The sequence below is a fragment of the Crocuta crocuta genome, unplaced genomic scaffold (genome assembly GCF_008692635.1).
Source record: "Crocuta crocuta isolate KB4526 unplaced genomic scaffold, BGI_CrCroc_1.0 scaffold266, whole genome shotgun sequence".
Lineage (NCBI taxonomy): Eukaryota > Metazoa > Chordata > Mammalia > Carnivora > Hyaenidae > Crocuta > Crocuta crocuta.
In genome coordinates this window covers 4,789,753-4,809,231 of record NW_027531005.1, presented here as the reverse complement: position 1 = coordinate 4,809,231, position 19,479 = coordinate 4,789,753, and the positions used below count along the sequence as shown (strand labels likewise).

The 19,479-nt window shown below is 37.0% G+C and overlaps 1 protein-coding gene across 2 annotated transcripts in view; it reads left to right on the top strand.

Moving 5' to 3' along the window:
* MKLN1 (muskelin 1) overlaps positions 1 to 19,479 on the top strand; it is a 331,507-nt gene that overhangs the window by 244,543 nt on the left and 67,485 nt on the right. For both annotated transcript variants that reach the window (XM_077770721.1, XM_077770722.1), the window contains exons 9-10: positions 1,546 to 1,611; positions 12,569 to 12,681. In XM_077770721.1, the coding sequence (XP_077626847.1) occupies positions 1,546 to 1,611; positions 12,569 to 12,681 (179 nt within the window). The remainder of the gene's footprint in view (positions 1 to 1,545; positions 1,612 to 12,568; positions 12,682 to 19,479) is intronic.

Here is a 19,479-nt window from a genome sequence, read left to right as displayed (position 1 = left end):
CTTCTTTGAGCTGTTGACCCTAGTGGGTATTTATCAAAACTTGATCAAAATCTGATCCAGGCCATACTTTTCATCAATCCATTTTGTCATACAGGGGGAAATATTTGTCACTTCTTGCTCTTGACTCCCTGCTTTGTCAGATGGTTAGTAGAAAGTATAGCAATTGGTTAGTGCCATTACTTGTATTAAGAGAAGGTAGTTCTGTGGATATTTAATTTTTTCCTAGAGTCTTCATAAATTGCTAAACACTTCTCTTTAATTGTCAGAAAGCTCTCCCCTGATGGTGTTAAACATTAATATACTGGGGAAAATTGCTTATGAACCTCCATAATTTCTGTTATTCAGACATTGTTTCTCCTGTTTTATCTGTCATTTTTGAGGTTATTTTCATCAGAGAAACACATGTTGTAGTAGACAGATTTTAATTGTATTTGAAAACTAATGGATTAAATCTATAAAATGCAAACATTAGTGTTTTAGTCTATTCTTGAAAGTGACGATACTGATTGAGGGGGGAAGAAAGAAGAAAAAGATCAAACTGCAATGATAATGAGCTGCAAATTCTTAACTATTGGAAAGGAGAAAGATTTGCAGAGAACTTCTGAATGAGTGGTCCTTGAATATAGTAGTAATGGAATGCTTCAGTTTTTGCATCTTATTTTCTATATATAAGAACTGACATTTCAGTCTTTTTCATGGTACCGCTGTGAAATTAGTAAAAATTTGGATGGTCCCTGTTTTACATAGGAGAAAGCTGATACAGGGAGAATTATTAACCGAGGTAATGTATTTCAATTATTAGGAGCAGTGTAAAGAAAACCTTAGGTTTTCTGGTTTACATTAAGTAAGACATTAGAATCCTACAACCCTATACAACCATTGAAATGAAGTTATATCTTCATTAATAATAAGATTTGGTATAAAGTAAGATTTGATACAAGTTAAACAATAGTTCTACAGAAGTTTCAAAGTTTCTTTGATTATATTTCAAACTGCCCATTAAACTGTGATGGAAATAGGAATCAAAAGGAAGTAAATCTTAACACTTCTCAGTCAGTACTCAAAATTTGGTAAATTATTTGGTAAAATAAATTAATATGAAACTTGATAACATCTTGGTTTTCAGTAGCTAGCTGTATAAACTTTGAAATTCATTATACAAAGTAGGTATGTATGCCTGGAATAGAGACCTGAGATCTGTCTGTAACTGCTTTCCACCTTTACTTTGTCACTCCAGTACTTTAGAGGTTTTTGTCTTATGCTTTTGTGGAATATCTTCTGTTCTGGGTGATTTATGGCACTGGTCATAAATACATTGAAAATAGTTTCCTGTTGCATTAATAACCTGAAAAAAAGCATTGGGGAAAAAGAGCAAGGTAATTACTGTAAACACAGCTACATCCTTTCTTTTGAGTCTTTTTACATGTTCTTAATATTGAAAGAATAAATGTGTGTTATTTATACTACTCATTATAGACAAAGGTAGTCTCGATTTACAGTTATTCTGGGTTATTCCTTTAAAATAAAATATTGTTTCTTCTTCAGGTGATGGAGAAGATAACCGACCAGGAATGAGAGGAGGTCATCAGATGGTTATTGATGTTCAAACAGGTGAGGAATACTTGCAGTGGTAAGCAAATTCTCTTAAAAATTACACATTTTAAAATATCAGGTAGACACAGATATACCTTTTCCCATTCATTGCAAAGGTTAAATGTTATCAACCATAGCCAAGTAGCAAAAAAAATAGACATTAGCCACAGGTTTAACATAAACAAGGTGGCAACACATGAGGGGGGGAGGCTGCCGCACAAAGAAAACTAGATAAACTGAAAGAAATGTGCAGTCCTTTCTGGCTCTGTGTGTGTGTGTGAGAGAAAGAAATTGTACATATTTTTGATTTTCATAGTAACCTGTGGAGTATTTCTTCTGCCTTTTCAGTGCATTTATATTTTCATGCCATAATATGGGAATTGTTGCAATAAAAGAGACTTAAGATCTTATTTTGAGAGAGGGAGTATCAAATTAAGTAGCTTAAGTGTTGGTAGACCCACTAATTGCTTAACACTGTTCACAGGCCTATAAATAATTTGTTTCAGTTATCCTTCTTTGCTGCCTTTTTAATTTTATTCTGTACCTTGGCACTGAAAATTTTCCCTAGGTTTCTACGTTCTACAGCCTAGGACAGCTTAGGTACTGTTGTATTTAGAGGTCAATGTTAAAATTATAGTAGGTTTCCAATTACCATCTGGAAAAGCAAATAATACCAAGAATTCAGTATAATTTTACTTTATTGTTTGGTTTTAGAAAGCTTTACTTGGAGTGCCAGTATCGATCCAAGTAAATAAATTACTTATACTTTTCCAGTTCTTTTATTGTGTTATGCTGATTCATAGTGCTTCAGGAATAATTTGTTTTTGTTGATTCACATCATAAAACAATTAAGAACAAAAATTATCACAGCATAGGTAATAATCTTCTAGGCATTGATATATTTTCACAGATGTTTTGTAAGTAACAAGAGAAATTATAATATTTCTCTTAACCTTTGCTGCTAGATTTGTATAGTAACCTGTGAGCTAGTTTAGGAGTATTATTGGGATCTCTGTGGAAAAAGTTCATTTCAAAGCATAGGAATTTGCTTTCCTATTCTTAGTGTCTCTCCCCAAATCTCTTCCCTCCTACAGATAAGATTTGACTCAGCTGTGGAATCTTAGATATCTTTTTTTCTACCTGCCAGTCCAATAAATATACATATGCTTCTTTCTTAATGATCCAGATGTAACTTTTACACCTTAGCATTCCTAATCTTTTATTTCTTTGGGCAAACCATTGCTGTCTGTATTCCTTTCTGCCACCATTCTCTGTCATTTTGGTATTTCCGTGTTTTTTAGATGAGGCTTTACGAATGGGCTTTAAGGGGGCCCAGGATACTCTTGAAAAGATTTATGGTATTTTTGTCTGTCTTTGTGGGCATATTTTTTAAGGGTTAATACTTACATTAATTTTTTTTAATGTTTTATTTATTTCTGAGAAAGAGAGAGACAGCCAGAACAGGGGAGGGTCAGAGAGAGAGGGAGACACAGAATCTGAAACAAGCTCCAGGCTCTGAGCTAGCTGTCAGCACAGAGCCCGATGCGGGGCTCGAACCCACAAACTGTGAGATCATGACCTGAGCCGAAGTCAGACGCTTAACCGACTGAGCCACCCAGGCGCCTCAATACTTACATTAATTTTTGACGCTCCATGGTAAATACTGCTGAACTAAGTAGTCACAATTTCAAATAAAATTCCTTACTTATTTTTAAGTGGTATTCATATTTGAAATAATAGTGTTACAGAGTAAAGTGTTGCCCACGTTTTCCCTGTCCTTGTATTTTCCCCAGATTATTTGTTGCTAAATCTGGGGTGTGTGAAGAAGAGAGTAGTAGGTGATAAAGTCAGAGAGGTAATGAGGGGCCATATTGTATTGAGTCTTTTAGGCCTTTGTTGGTTAGCACTTTACCATTATTCACAATGAGATGGGAAGGCATTGTTGGAAGAAGTGTGATGAAGTAGGGCACCTGGGTGGCTCAGTCGACTTTGGCTCAGTTCACAGTGTCACAGTTTGTGAGTTTGAGCCCCACATCAGGCTCTCTGCTGTCAGCACAGAGGCTATTTCGGATCCTCTGTCCACCTTTTTATCTGCCCCTCCTCCCCTCACGCCTGCTTGCCCTCTCTATCAAGAACAAAAAAAATTAAGAAACAAGAAATGTGATAAACTGACTTTGCATTTTAACAAGATAAATTGGATGAAGGACAGAAGCAGAGAGACCTTTTAGGAAGCAGTTGCTTACTAGAGAAGTGATGATAGCATTGGCTTATGCTGTAATGGTAATGTTGAGAATTTGGTTGAATTTTGGATGTATTTGAAGGTGTCATAGAGAGTTGACATTATTTGCTGATGGATTGGTTGTGAGGTGTGAGAGAAAGGAATGAAGGATGACTGAAGGTTTGACTTTAGCAATTGGAAAAATACTATAGCCGTTCCCTAAGAGGGGTGAACAAGAGGATCAAATACAGTAGATTGTTCAGCAACTCAAGTTTAGACAGGTTAAGTTTGAGATGCCAATTAGACACCCAAGTAGGTCTGTCAGATAAGCAGTTAGATATATTAGTTTGGGGTTCAGGAGACAGGTCTGGGCAGAATAATCATTCCTTCTCTGTATTTACATAGCACATTTTTTATACTATTATTTTTACTACAACGATTTTCATATCGTTTTAGAGCTGCTTTTATAGGTGGTATGTATCCCTTTCTATTCAGTTTCCCTATCTCTGTCCCCCAATCTTAGTGGTCTTACTGAGAGGAGAATGGCAAAGATCTTGCCTTAGTTAATTTTATGGCCACAAGGCCTGGTATATAGAGTTCATGTGTACTAAATATTCATTGAATTGAATCAAAATTTTAAAATCCATTTTCCTTCACGTAGAAAGAAAAATATTTACTTGGAAACTGTACTGTGGCATTGCTATAATCCTTGATGAGTAGATTGTGTCATGTCATTTATTATCACAGGCTAATATTTTTCTGAGGTGAATTTATGTTGTTATATTCTAATATATTTAAATTTTCTCATGATTCTGCTTATTCTTTTCTAGTGTATAGCCTATGCTTCCTTAAAGCTGTAGTTATCATTAGTTTGGGATCTACATAGAAAAATTAAATGTTACATGGAGCTTTGCATTCTTTAGGGCAACATTTGGTGCTTTCTGAATTTAATCTAGGTACAAACCGGAATCTGGGATATCTTTGGGTTTGTTCTGTAGAAATCTTTCTATTTCTATTATAAAACTATTAATAGCATGATTTACCAAGGTGTTTTCATATACTTTCCTATTTCATCATATATGTACCAAAGCCCTCTTTTAACTGCTACCATGAGGTTGATCTTAATCATCCTCAAAGAGATTATATTTATTGCAAATCTTTGAAAGAACTTTTTCTAGTCCAGTCTTACTGACATAGCAACCAAATATGGTTGAGGTTTGAGTTTGTGAGAAAAAGGTGGATGTGTTAGACATACCTGGGCTTGAATCCTGACTTTACCACTGACTTTTTGTTTGATCATGAATGAGTAGTAATGATGATAAAAATAAGGATAATAAATTATTGGGAGAGTTAAATGAAATAATGTATTTTATATATAATGTATATACTATTTATACAGTATGTGTTTTTATGTGTAACATAGTAATATACAGTATAAAATGGTTCTGATCAGAGAATTTTATGCAAGTCTAGAGACCTTTTTTTTGTTTCTGTTTTTAACACTGTTATGATGGAAATATTTTTAAACAATTAAAAACTTTAAAAGATAATTTTAAACAACTTGAAAGGCAGTCTTGAGGGAAAAAATTCACCCATAATCCCACATTCTAACCAACCCATGTTATTTCAGTATAATTTGTTTCATCTTTTATATACATTGTCATGATAGCTGTTTTATTTTTTTTTTAATTTTTTTTAATATTTATTTATTTTTGAGAGAGAGAGACACACACAGAGTGCGAGCGGGGGATGGGCAGAGAGAGAAAGGGAGACAGAGAATCTGAAGCAGGCTCCAGGCTCTGAGCTGCCAGCACAGAGCCCGATGGAGTGCTCGAACTCACAAACTGTGAGCTTATGACCTGAGCTGAAGTCGGACGCTTAACCGACAGAGCCACCCAGGCGCCCTGATGATAGCTGTTTTAGAAAGGAAGGGAAATCATAAATATACTTCTAAGATTTTTTGAAAAGTTTAAGAATTTTGCTCATAAGAATTAGGTAGGTTTAGTAGTAAAGAATGACATTCCCTAAATAGAGTTTGAAGAACCGAGAAGTTTTAGGTTTATAAAGTTGATGCCAAAGTAGTAAAATGTAGTTTAGAGACATCCAGCTGCTATTTTAAGTATGCATTTTAAGGACCTCCAGGGCAAGAGCTCTTTACCTGGTGAAGATATATACAAAATTTTGTTTTGTTTGTACATTTTTCTGAGAGAATCCATGAATTCAGATTGTCAAAAGCCATTTTTTTTTAAGGTTATAGATTTATTTTGAGAGAGAGGGAAGGAGAGGGAATTACAAGCAGGCTCCTCTCTGTCAGTGTAGGACTCAACATGGGGCTTGATCTCACGAACCATGGGATCATGACCTGAATCAAAATCAAGAATCAGATGCTTGACCCAACTGAGCCACCAGGTGCCCCCAGATCATCAAAAGAACTCTTGGGGCGTCTGGGTGGCTCAGTCAGTTAAATGTCCGACTTCAGCTCAGGTCATGATCTAGCAGTCTGTGGGTTCAAGCCCCGCGTCAGACTCTGTGCTAACAGTTCAGAGCCAGGAACCTGCTTCGGATTCTGTGTCTCCCCTTCTCTCTGCCCCTCCCCTGCTCATGTTCTCTCTCTTCCTGTTTCTCAGTAATAAATAAATGTTAAAAAAAAAATTTTTTTAAAGAACTCTTAATTCAAAAAGTTAAGAACACCTTCGCTAGAGTAAAACTTCATAAAGTTTATTTCAGCTTCTTTAAAGTGGCTTGTATTTCAAAGCAATTATTGCTTTCCAGTGTTTCATGTATCTTATTTTCTTAAATATTAAAAATATAATGGTGCCTAAATTTTCTTTTTTTTCCCCACTTTTTTTTCATTTTGCTACAGCTCTAAGGATAGAGTAATAATTTAGAAAAGTACCTGATGGCATTAAATTTTACTATTTCAGAGGTTTCTACCATCCTAAATGAATTCTATCATTTCTACTGTGGTAGACAAGAAATACAGTATTTTGTCCTACTGAATGTGTATGTCAGTTTTATTGATTATAAGCCCTATACCTGGTACCTCTCTACTTGAGTTCTTCAACTCTGAATTACATTTCAGCTCTGGGTAAAATAAGGCAAATTCAAAGAGAGAAAAAAGACATGTCTATTCTGTTTCATTATAGAAGTCTGTTCAGGTAAAAATTTAAATATCCATTGCACCAGACAGTTCTTTGTTGTGTTGCTCTCATGGAATTTTGAGAACCTACAGTACCGTGCAGACTTCTTTCCTCTCAGGATACGTAGGAAGACTCAGGCAAAGACCCAGTATTTGGTGTCTACAAAAGAAATCAAAGGGGAGTTTCTTGTCACTTGGCAGAGTCATTCTGTGGAAATGTGAACCTTTCATTATTCTGTACTAATTATATGAAAGTTCGTTTTCTTTCTTTCTTTCCTTTCCTTTCCTTTCTTTCTTTCTCTTTCCTTCCTTGTCTCCTTTTCTTTCTCTCTTCTTCCCTCCCTCCCTCCCTCTCTGTCTCTCCTTTTCTTTTTTCTTCTCTCTTTTCTTTCTTTCCACAGTGCCACATATAGATTTTCCTTAAATTCCTTAAAGAAACTTTTGAAGGAAATGGGTGAATATGGGTTTTAGTTGTTAATTACAAATATATTCATGTGGCTATATTTCTTTAGTTACCTATGGCAGGAATGTTTTTTTTTTCTTTTATACAGTTCCTAGAAAAGAATTCTGGAAATCCAGCCTTTAAAAAAAGGGTTTTTTTAATATTTATTTTTGAAAGAGAGAGCGTGAGCGGGGGAGGGGCAGAGAGAGAGGGAGACCAGAATCTGAAGCAGGTTCCAGGCTCTGAGCTGTCAGCATATAGCCTGACGTGGGACTCAAACCCACGGATTGGACTGTGAGATCATGACCTGAGCTGAAGTCTGACACTCAGCTGACTGAGCCACCCAGACTCCCCTGGACATCCACCCTTAATTAAGGATACAAAATATATTCAAATATATATACAGAAAACACAGCCTTGTAGTAGGGAAAGTATATGTTGAATTTAACCAAAGGATCAGTCTCTAGATAGTTTTGTAATTATAGCTTTCTGGAGGAATATGGTTCTATTTAGAAAGGGAGGCAGATAGATCCAGTTGATAATTTGTTGGGTCATGAGAGTTCAAGGGATGGCTAGAGAAGGCAGGGTTGAAGAACATGTGAAATAGCTACTATCCCCTTCTCATGTATTCCTCTCTTCAAACTTTCCAAGTTAATTTAAGGTCTTACTTACTAACTCCATTTTCAGAAGGATTAAACTCTTGTATTAAATGCCCTGACAGGGTTTCATTTTTATCTTGACTATAAATTTGTGTTTCTTAAAACTTTTTTTCCATTTCATTTGTTTTTCTCATTATTTATATTAAACTAAGAATTAAAGTAACTTCCTTTACTATCTTGTTAACTCTTCTCCTACCTCTTCTTTTTGACACATAAATTTTATTTAAGGTTGGGCCTGTGCTGTGTGAGTGTGTGAGCATTCCATACAGTTTCAAAGTGGAAACATGGATTTAATTACGAAAATAGTGTGCCATCTTGTGGAGGATTGTTCAGTCAGCAGCTAACCCAGTAGAATTAGTAGGAGGATAGATATTGCAGTCGGGCTCATAAGATAAAAAGCTCGCTTCTTTGTGCAGAATGGTGTTAAGACACTGATGTGTTAACATTTCTGCCTTGTTTTTAGTATAAATAAGATGTGTATATCAGTACTGCTAGTAGTAAGTAGCTCCAGGGTTTATTTAGTACTGGTGCTAAAAAGACCTGTGCTTAAGAATGTGGTTGATTGAATTTTAGTTTTTGTGGCTTCAGTAATGACAGGTTGATTGATTGATGATTGATTCAGTTTGTCTCTTAGAATGGAACTGGTTTGACATTTTGTACATTGGCCGTTACTGGTCACTTCCAGTCCCTCTTTTTGGCCAGCTTGTCCTTGATCAAGTCCTGTAATGCGTCACATTCATAATTGGTCTGGTCACATGTCTGCCTAGGATCTGAAGCTACTGTATGGTCTGTGGAGTTGAATTCAAAGCCTTTATATTGTCATTTAAACCCTTCCAAAAGCTGGCTGCTACTTTTAAACCTTTTGTGTTCTTTTAAATCAAACCGTGCATTTATTCATCACACAGTTTTAACCCTTTTGCATGCATTATTTAATTTAATTCTCACAATGGCTTTATAAACTAGGTGCTGTGTGCTGTTTTGGATGTGAGGAACCTGGTGGTCAAGGAACCCAGTGGTGGTAGAGCTTTAATTCTGTCTGAGATCTGCCTGACTTTAGAGTCCATGTGCTTTAAAATACTTCTCATGTGTTTTTCTTTCTCTGTACCTTTATTATACTTTTTACTCTGCTTGAAAAGTCCTCCTCTCTGTCTCCCATTCTGCCAACAAAGCCACCTTCTGATGGATAGGTCACATGCCACTGCCATCTGAAACCTTTCCTGAGTCCCTTCAACCAGTATACTCTCTTTCCTCTTTTGAATTCCTCATGGAGCTTTTTACCTTTCTTTTTAAAAAATTTTTTAACGTTTATTCATTTTTGAGAGACAGAGCATGAGTGGGGCGGGGCAAAGAGAGAGGGAGACACAGAATCCAAAGCAGACTCCAGGCTCTGAGCTGTCAGCAAAGAGCCCGACGCAGGACTAACACTCACAAGCCATGAGATCACGACCTGAGCTGAAGTCTAAGTCGGATGCTTAACCGACTGCGCCACCCAGGCGCCTCTGCTTTTTACCTTTCTTATGGCACTTAGGCTGCCCTGTTTTATGGTGATTTACGTATATATTTTATATTCTCTCTTTTTTTTTTTAATGTTTATTTGAGACAGAGCACAAGCAGGTGTGAGTAGGGGGGAGAAGAGAGAGAGGGAGACAGAATCCCAAGCAGGCTCTGTGCTGACAGCAGGGAATTATCCCAGGAACATGAGATCGTGATCTGAGCTGAAATCAAGAGTTGGGCGCCCAACTGACTGAGCCACTCAGGCACCCCACTTGTTTTATATTCTTGACTAGATTGTAAGCTCCTTGAGGATAGGGACTGTCTTCTTTCTTTGTAATCTTTAAAATACCTTGCCAGTTCAGGGTAGCCCTGGGAAAACATTGACTGGACATTCCTCTGCATGCCTGGAGAAATGGATAGCCGCAAGAGCTGTGCTCCTTTAAGAAAAAAATATAGAGAAAGGGCTGCCGCTTGAGGCAGAGTGTACTGCCCAGAGATGTACGTGAATTGTTACATAACCTGTAAGCATGAGAATGGACCCTGTTGCAAATAATGTTTTCTTTTTTCTGCTTCCTTCTCACTACAGTTCTCTCCAATGATTTCTGTAATCTTTCAAAGTTTTTGATACCCTTTACGCATTAAATAGTACTTTTGTTCGTGTTTATTTCTAGATAATATTTCATCTCTGAATGATTTAACTTAAATGATTAGATGATTTAATTAAAAACTTGTCATGCATTTCATTCAGGTATGTCAGAAGGTCCTGTTTCCATCCGATTCATTCAATTTTACTATTAAACTTCAACTGGGACTACAAAGCATTCACAGACAAGAATGACATCTTGGATTAATTCCATTGGGATGCTTGCTTTCTGCCAGATTTTATTTTGCTCAGCTATCAATGAGGCTGTTGTGGAAATGTGGGTTTTCTTTGCTGTGAGAATTTATGCGTACAAAGAGACCTGCTTTTCAGAAAGAACATTGAGAACTCAGAGCCCAAGAGGAAGGGTTATTAAAGTTAATGAACCAGGGTAACCTTACCCAGAGGGTACCCAGAAACACTATAAAACAAAAGGTCAATTGCTATTGCTATTTTAGTTATATATCCCCTCCCTCTCCTGGCCTCAGAATTTAACAGGGTTAATTGCATTTACAGTGAGGCCTTGGCAAATAATTTTGAAGCCAGATGCAAATTCTTTAATTTTTTTATTCCTGTAAAACTTGGAAGTATCTGGGCATCACCACATGTCATTTGGGAAACAGAATGTTACTTAACTAATGATAATGGATTGCTTTATAGTTCTGAGATATCATTTTTTAACAGTTTAAAATAATTGCCATTATTTCACCTTTGTACAGAGCCAGAAATGTTCTGGGTACTGAGTTAAACATGAAATCAGTTACAGTAATGCTGTTTTTATTTCATCTGTGGCACTTAGTAACCACAGAGTAGTTTTTATTTTTGTGCATGTTTTAAAGGTAGAAATGCTGTTCATGCTTGGTAGCCTTCAGAATGTTTTTGTGTAACTTGTATCTGAAGAACTATCCCACAACACTGAGAGTTTTGTAAGTGAAAAAACTAAGACCCGGGGAGATTATGTGGCCTGTACTTGATTTGATTACCCAGTTAGCACTAGAGCTCAGTCCTGTCCCAATGGTATGTTCCTACCAGAAGCATTGTTTAGATTTCCCTAGCTTCTTGGGCATAGAATGGGGGCATTTCACTTAGAGTTTGAAATCATATGAAAATATGACAAAAATCTCTTAGAAGACAGTCTGGCTCTATGAGTGGCAAGAATTTTCTTAACGGTGTTACAGTATTTCTAAGTACACTTTGAATTGTAACCCTTCATGGTGGGACATAACTTAGATGCCAGCCTCCACATATGTAGACCCTACTAGCACATGTCAGTTAGAGAGTAGGTGGTTTTACAGCGTTCCTGTATGTCTTATTTAATATTTTAAAAAGGAGGGGGGGATACCTGCCTGGCTTAGTTGATAGAGCATGTGACTGTTGATCTTGGGGTGGTGACTTTGAGCCCCATGTTCGGCTCAAAGTAAACTCATAGAGTTTACTTTTAAAAAGAGAAAAAACAAAAAAAAGAAAAGAAATGCCATAACTTGAAAAAAAAAGTTGGTGGGACTTGTGTAACCAGTAGGCATAAGACATTTAAAAGGGGGTTGTATTTGAAGAAAAGAAAGGCATTATTATAAAGAAGGATGTAGATGGGACATAGTGTTAAGTGTAAAGATTTTCTCTATCCACTGGGCAAGAAATCCGTTTTGTTGCAGTGCAACAGTCCATGGGTATGATAGGCATTGCTGAGTTAAAAGAAACCAAATTCTCAAGATACCTAGAATGACTTAAACGTTGATTTCTGAGGAGTTAAACCTACCGTTACATATTTGGAAGAGATTTCCCCAGTTTCCATGGGAATGCCAAGGCTGTGCATCACCTTATTCTTAAGGTGTCTAACTTTAACTCACTGCTAGTTTTAACCATTGTTTTGGATATTGCAGTAGAGGGAAGACAGTTTTAATGTGAAGGGTTTTGTTTTGTTCTTTTCCCCAGAAATCGCTAAATGTCTTTATATTTCAGACCATCTTTTTCCTTTGGGATTTCTATTTTTTTACGATCTGAGGCTGCACTGCTAAGAAACTGCTAAATGTAAACGTTCTGCAGCCTAACACAGAGTCCAAAACTGGCTGCACATCAGATTCACACTGGAAACTTTCAAACACACAGACTCTTCTTACCCACTGAAGACCTATAAAATCTTAGGTCTCTTAGTTTTTTGAACTTTTATAAATCTCTCAAAATGGTGGTCCTACAGCAGCCTTTCCATATACCCATGTTTAGGAGATACTCATCTAGTGTATGTTTTGGAATGTCATCTATTTACAAATTTCATTTTTAAGTTTATTTAGATGTGCCTTAAATGATTTTAGAAACAATGACTAGGTGGCCTCTACTTAAATTTTATCGTTAAATTTTTTTATACATATTTTTCTAATTTTCATAGAGACCGTTTATTTGTTTGGTGGCTGGGATGGAACACAAGATCTTGCTGACTTCTGGGCGTACAGTGTGAAGGAGAACCAGTGGACATGTATCTCTAGAGACACTGAGAAGGAGGCAAGTTCTCGGACTTTTCATCCATCTGTATTATGACAGGGGTGTGGGCGTACACTTCTTTTTCCAGATGATTGGTATTCTTTTCTCACGTCTGTCCACAGTAGTCGCAGAAGAATTTGTGGTGAGCAGGTTTCATTTACGTATGCTTGCATTCCTGGTTCTTCAACTACTGGAACATGAACAAATCTATTTCATGGGGATAAATAGAAATGAGTATTGAATATAACTTAGTTTTTAACTATGTTAGGCTGGAAATGTAACCGTGTAATGATCTTTTTTCTCAGGTCTTTGTCACCTCTACTCTTACTTTGAACATTCATCGTGTTTTAATTTCCTCTGGGAAAATATGCTTTTAATGTCCTTGCTTTTTCACTGTTTTGGCCTCTCACTATTTGACTATATATCAGTTTTCACAAAAGATGTATATTTTATTTTTAACTAAAATTGTAGTCACATGTATGTTGATATATGTATACATAAAGCACTTCCTTAGTGAATAAGATAGCTTGGATTTACGGCTTTGGATTGAATAAGTGCATAATTATGCACTAGTATAAAGCAAATGTTAATTCATTTGTTTTTTCAAAATCTTTACAGAATTTGTTTTTAATATTTATTTTTGAGAGAGAGATAAAGGCAAAGACAGAGAGGGGAAGAGAGAGAGGGAGACACCGAATCGGAAGCAGGCTCCAGGCTCCACGCTGTCAGCACAAATCCTGACACAGAGCTCAAACCCATGAGCTGTGAGATCATGACCCGAGCTGAAGTCAGATACTTAACCGATTGAGCCACCCAGGTGCCCCTAGAATTTTTTATTGTACCCTCCCATCTAGGCTATTTCAGATTATGAGGTGACAAATAAACTTAATAAAATGATAGGAGCCGAAGAGAAAAACTGAGAGGGAAAAACCTAACTCAAAATCCACTCCTTTTAATCTAGGATGGCCATTTTAGAATGATTTGATGCCATGCCTTTAATTCTAGAAAATTGGATTCTTGCATACTCCAGGTATTGCATTGATTAATATAGGTAGCTTTTATCTTTTCAGATCTGTCTTAAAACTAATTTCTATTTGTTATCCCTATAAAAATATGTAGAAATGGCCTTTGTCTTTCAGCATTAAAGTACCATTTTCTGAAGTGATTATTTCTATCTTCAATAAAAATAGTGAACTAAAAAAATTCCTAATTTGTTTCTCTTAAACTATTTTAAGTCTAAGTTGATTGCATCTATAATTATTCTTGCAGTTGTAAGTCTAGGATTCATCCTGCAAGCCTCCTTCTTCTTCATTGAATATGCCTGATTAGTGCCTAAATTCCAAGAGTTCTAGCACCCAATATTGCATTTCACATATCTTCCTCTCTACTCATTTTGGCACTAATTTCAGCACTGTGGTTTCTCTCTTAAACTTTTGCCTCCGATAGCTGAGCTAAGTTAAATGAAAAGTTAATGTTGGAGAAAAGAAGGAAGAGTGACTGGGCTCTTTTGGCAAGAGAGAGGGGTAGTTCACCGGAGGCCTCAAAGGTCATATTAATGTTCTATCTTTGAAGCTGGGCATGAGTATTATTTTTATATTATTTATATGTTATAAACAATATTTGGAATGCAATTAATAATTATTTAAAACTAGTACTGAAAAAATACAGAATTTATGTTGATGAGAATACTTTGTTTCTGTTATTTTGAAGTCAGTAGAGATAAGTAAAGTGATGACCCAGAACTGGCGTTCAGATTTATTAAAGTTTATTATTGTTTTCTTCATATAGATGCCAATAAACCTTTTGTTGATCTTTATATGAAGTAAATGGTAATGGTATATCACTCTTGCATAAATATTCATATTCATTCCTTCCAAAAGTAAACAGTATTTCATATATCTAATTTTATTTCCTATACCAGTGAGTACAAGTTAATGTTTGATGATACCCTGAGGTATGTGGTTTAAAAGTATGATGTACAGTATAGAAATAGTATTAATTTAATTCACTTTAATTTACTTAAATATGTATCTAATAACACATTTAGGAGATTGAAAATAGGAGGAATGGTTCACCTCTTAGAATATTTATTTTAAATGTTCATATTAGATATGCAAGTAAGCTTTTATAAAGGTTTGAAACAAATATATTTTTCTTGAGTTTTGCATTTTTAGAAGTTTCTTTAATGTCAGGCTTTGTGGAAGACAGAAAGATTCTCCTGGATGCTTTTCTGTTTGATCTCTTGTGACATAGTGTTTTCTGTGAAATATATGAAAATGTGAGACCTCACATAGATATGTTTTTGGAAGGGAGAATAGTATTTTAATAGCCTTTTCAGATATTTGCACATGGTCTTTTTTGATCTGATCTCATATCCCAAAATGACAAGTGGTTGTTTCTTAAAGGTGATTGATTGTATTACAGATTCTGAAACCATATCAGCTAATGTCTTCTATTCTGTTACATTAAAATCCATTGTTCTATCTTGCTCTTTGAGTAGATCTTTTACCCATGCATGTTTTTGTTGTTTTTTTTTACCCATGTGTCGGCCACTTGAAAACGCTGGTTTCCTGAGTTCTGCATATCTTCCAGATGTTGACATTTTATTATACAATACCCAAAACCCCTCATCTTTGTTAACATCATTATCAGTTTCACTAGATAAGTCTTCTCAGTATTAGGAAGGTATCAAGATCTCAGTGGCAGATAGAAGTTTAAAAAATTTTTAATATTTGCTTAAAAACAAATTTTAAGTTTTTACATTTGCCTTTTAAAAAATATAATTTATTGTCAAATTGGCTAACACACAGTATGTAAAGTGTGCTCTTGGTTTTGGGGGTAGATTCCCGTGGTTCATCACTTATAAATACCCAGTGCTCATCCCAAAAAGTGCCTTCCTCAGTGCCCGTCACCCACTTTCCCTTTTCCCATACCCTCCCATCAACCCTCAGTGTATTCTCTGTATTTAAGAGTCTCTTAGGGGTGCCTGGGTGGCTCAGTCGGTTGAGCGTCCGACTTCGGCTCAGGTCATGATCTCACAGTTCGTGGGTTCGAGCCCCACGTCGGGCTCTGTGCTGACAGCCAGCTCAGAGCCTGGAGCCTGCTTCAAATTCTGTATCTCCCTCTCTCTCTCTGACAGTCCCTGCTCATGCTGTGTCTCTCTCTCTCAGAAATAAAACATTAAAAAAATTTAAAAAAAAAAAAAAAAGAGTCTCTTAGGGGCACCTGGGTGGCTTAGTTGGTGAAGTGGCTGACTTCAGCTCAGGTCATGATCTCACAGTTCATGGGTTCGAGCCCCGGTTCAGTCTCTGTGCTGACAGCTTGGAGCCTGCTTCGAATTCTGTGACTTCCTTTCTCTCTGTCCCACCCCTGTTCCTACTGTCTCTCAAAACTAAATAAACGTTAAAAATTTATTTTAAAAATAAGAATCTCTTATGGTTTGCCTCCCTCCCTCTCTATTTGTAGCTATTTTTTTTCCCCTTCCACTCCCCCGTGGTCTTCTGTTAAGTTTCTCAAGATCTACATATGAGTGAAAACATGCTGTCTTTCTCTGACTGTCTTCACTCAGCATAATACCTTCTAGTTTGATCCACATTGTTGCAAATGCCATGATTTAATTATTTCTCATTGCCAAGTAGTATTCCATTGTATATATAAACCACATCTTCTTTATCCGTTCATCAGTTGATGGGCATTTAGGCTCTTTCCATAATTTGGCTTTTGTTGAAGGCGCTGATGTATACATTGCGGTACATGTCCTCATATGAATCAGTACTCCTGTATCCTTTGGATAAATTCCTAGCAGCGCTAGGTCATAGGGTAGTTCTACTTTTAATTTGGGGGGAAACCTCCACACTGTTTTCCAGAGCAGCTGCACCACTTTGCATTCCCACCAACAGTGCAAGAGGGTTCCCATTTCTCCACATCTTTGCCATCATCTGCTGTTTCCTGAGTTGTTAATTTTAGGTACTCTGACTGGTATGAGATGGTATCTCAGTGTGGTTTTGATGTGTGTTTCCCTGATGATGAGTGACATTGAGCATCTTATCATGTATCTATTGGCCATCTGGATGTCTTCTCTGTTAAAGTATCTATTCAGATCTTCTGCCCATTTCTTCACTGGATTTTTTGTTTTTCGGGTGTTTAGTTTGGTAAGTTCTTTATAGATTTTGGATACTAACCTTTTATCTAATATGTCATTTGCAAATATCTTTTCCCATTCTGTCAGTTGACTTTTAGTTTTGTTGTTTCCTTTGCAGTGCAGAAGCTTTTTATTTTGATGAGGGTCCCAGTAGTTCATTTTTGTTTGTAATTCCTTTGCCTTCAGAGATGTGTCGAGCAAGAAATTGCTGTAGCTGAGGTCAAAGGCTTTCTCCTCCAGGGTTTTGATTGTTTCCTGTTTAAGCCTTTCATCCATTTTGAGTTTATTTTTGTGTATGGTGTAAGAAAGTGGTCTAGTGGGGTGCCTGGGTGGCTTAGTCGGTTGAGCGTCCGACTTTCGCTTAGGTCGTAATCTCACGTTTGTGGTTTCGAGCCNAAATTAAAAAAAAAAAAAAAAAAAAAGTGGTCTAGTTTCATTCTTCTGCATGTTGCTGTCCAGTTCTCCCAGCACCATTAGCTAAAGAGACTATCTTTTTTTCCATTGGATACTCTTTCCTTAAATTTGCTTCTAATTGGACCCTTCGGTGGCTCAGTCGATTAAGTGTATCCAACTCTTGATCTAAGCTCAGGTCTTGATCTCAGGATCATGAGTTCAAGCCCCGTGTGGGGCTCTGTGCTGGGCATAAAGCCTACTTAAAATTTTTTAATAATAAAAGTTATTAAGGGGCACCTGGGTGGCTCAGTTGGTTAAGCGTCCAACTTCAGCTCAGGTCATGATCTCACAGTTCATGAATTCCAGCCCCGCATCAGGCCCTATGATGTCAACTCATAGCCTGGAACCTGCTTCAGATACTGTGTTTCCCTCTCTCTCTGCTCCTCCCCCACTCACACTCTGTCTTTCTCTGTCTCTCTGACTTACTTCATTTTTCAGAAAATATCTGTCATAACCATAATGTCTGGATATCCATATTTGGATTGTTAATTTTCTTTCAAGTAAATATAGTGTTCCATGGAGAAAGCAATTAGGTCAGCTTGTAACTCAGTCACATAAGGTGCATTTCCTTTCCTTTAAATAACCACGATATATCAAGTAGCACTGTTTTATAGGGGTTTTTTTTTAAGTTTATTTATTTTTCAGAGAGAGAGAGAGCAGAGGAGGGGCAGAAAGAGAGAGAGAGAATACCAAGCAGGCTCTGCACTGCAGTGCAAAGCCCAACACAGGGCTCAAAACCACAAACCATGAGAGCCGAAATCAAGAGTGAGATGCTTAACCAACTAAGCCACTCAGGCACCCCTGTTTTATAGTTTTCTAAATCTTTTTAATGTTCAGCTTAATAGAAGGCAGATGGATTCATATCTGCTTCTGTATCCAATCTGTTGTTGTATCAGAAGTTGTGTAGCCTTTGGAAAGTTTCACAGACACTCATAGAGTAAGAGTGAAAAGACAAATTCTTATCTTAGTGGTGTTATTTAAAAAAACAAAAACCAAAACTGTGTGGACTCCCTGAAGTGTCTTGGAGATCCCAGAATGCCCTGAGAACTGCTGCTTTAATTTAATCCACAGACGGTTTTCAGATATAGACACTTAATCCATGTAATATCTCAGTAATGTCCTTTATAGGTGTCCCACTGTCACTCCCAAACCCCATCCCTGACCAGGACTCAGTTCATGATCATGCATTCATTTCAGTGTCATGTTTCTTCAGTTCTACTTTAGACTGGCATCGTTCCTCAACCTTTCCTTACCTTTCTAAACCTTGACATTTTTGGGGCGCCTGGGTGGCTCAGTCGGTTAAGCGTCTGACTTCGGCTCAGGTCATGATCTCACGGTTCGTGGGTTTGAGCCCCGTGTTGGGCTCTGTGCTGACAGCTCAGAGCCTGGAGCCTGTTTCAGATTCTGTGTCTCCCTCTCTCTCTGCCCCTCCCCTGTCCATGCTGTCTCTCTCTATCTCTCTCTCAGAAATAAATATAAATAAATAAATAAACCTTGACATTTTTGAAGAGCGCAGAGTAATTATTTTGTAGACTATCCCTCAGTTGGGTTTGTCTCTTGTTTCCTTGGGATTGGATTTAGGTTGAGCATTCTTAGCAGGAACACCATGTGGATGACATCACAGTGGAATACCATGTGATATCCTCCTTAGTATATCCTGTCAGGAACCATACTGTGTCCGTTTGTCTGGTACGTTTGATCACTCATTTAAGGGGAGTGCCCTCCAGATTTCTCCCCTCTATAATATGTAATTTGTGAGGAGACACCTTGAGATCATGAAAATACCATGTTACTCATCAAACTTTCACCCTTAGCATCCATTGATGAAACTAGTAAGGCTTTTTCCAAAGTGATTATACCATTTTATATTCCTACCAGAAATGTATGAGAGTTCTGATTGCTCCCTATCTTCTTTCCACATTGAATTGCTTAGGCATGTTTGTCAAAAATCAATTGATCATATAAGTATATGTCTCTCTGAATACTCTATCCTGCCCCATTATCTTTTGGTCTGCTCTTAATACCATTATGACACTCCTTGAGGTCAGGTAGTATAAGACCTCTTTATTCTTCATTTTAAAAATTATTTTGAGGGGTACCTGGGTGGCTCAGTCAGTTAAGTGCCAGATTTCTGCTCAGGTCATAATGTCATGACCTCACTGGTTCATGAGATCAAGCCCTGCATTGGGCTCTACACTGACAGCATGGAGCCTACTTGGGATTCT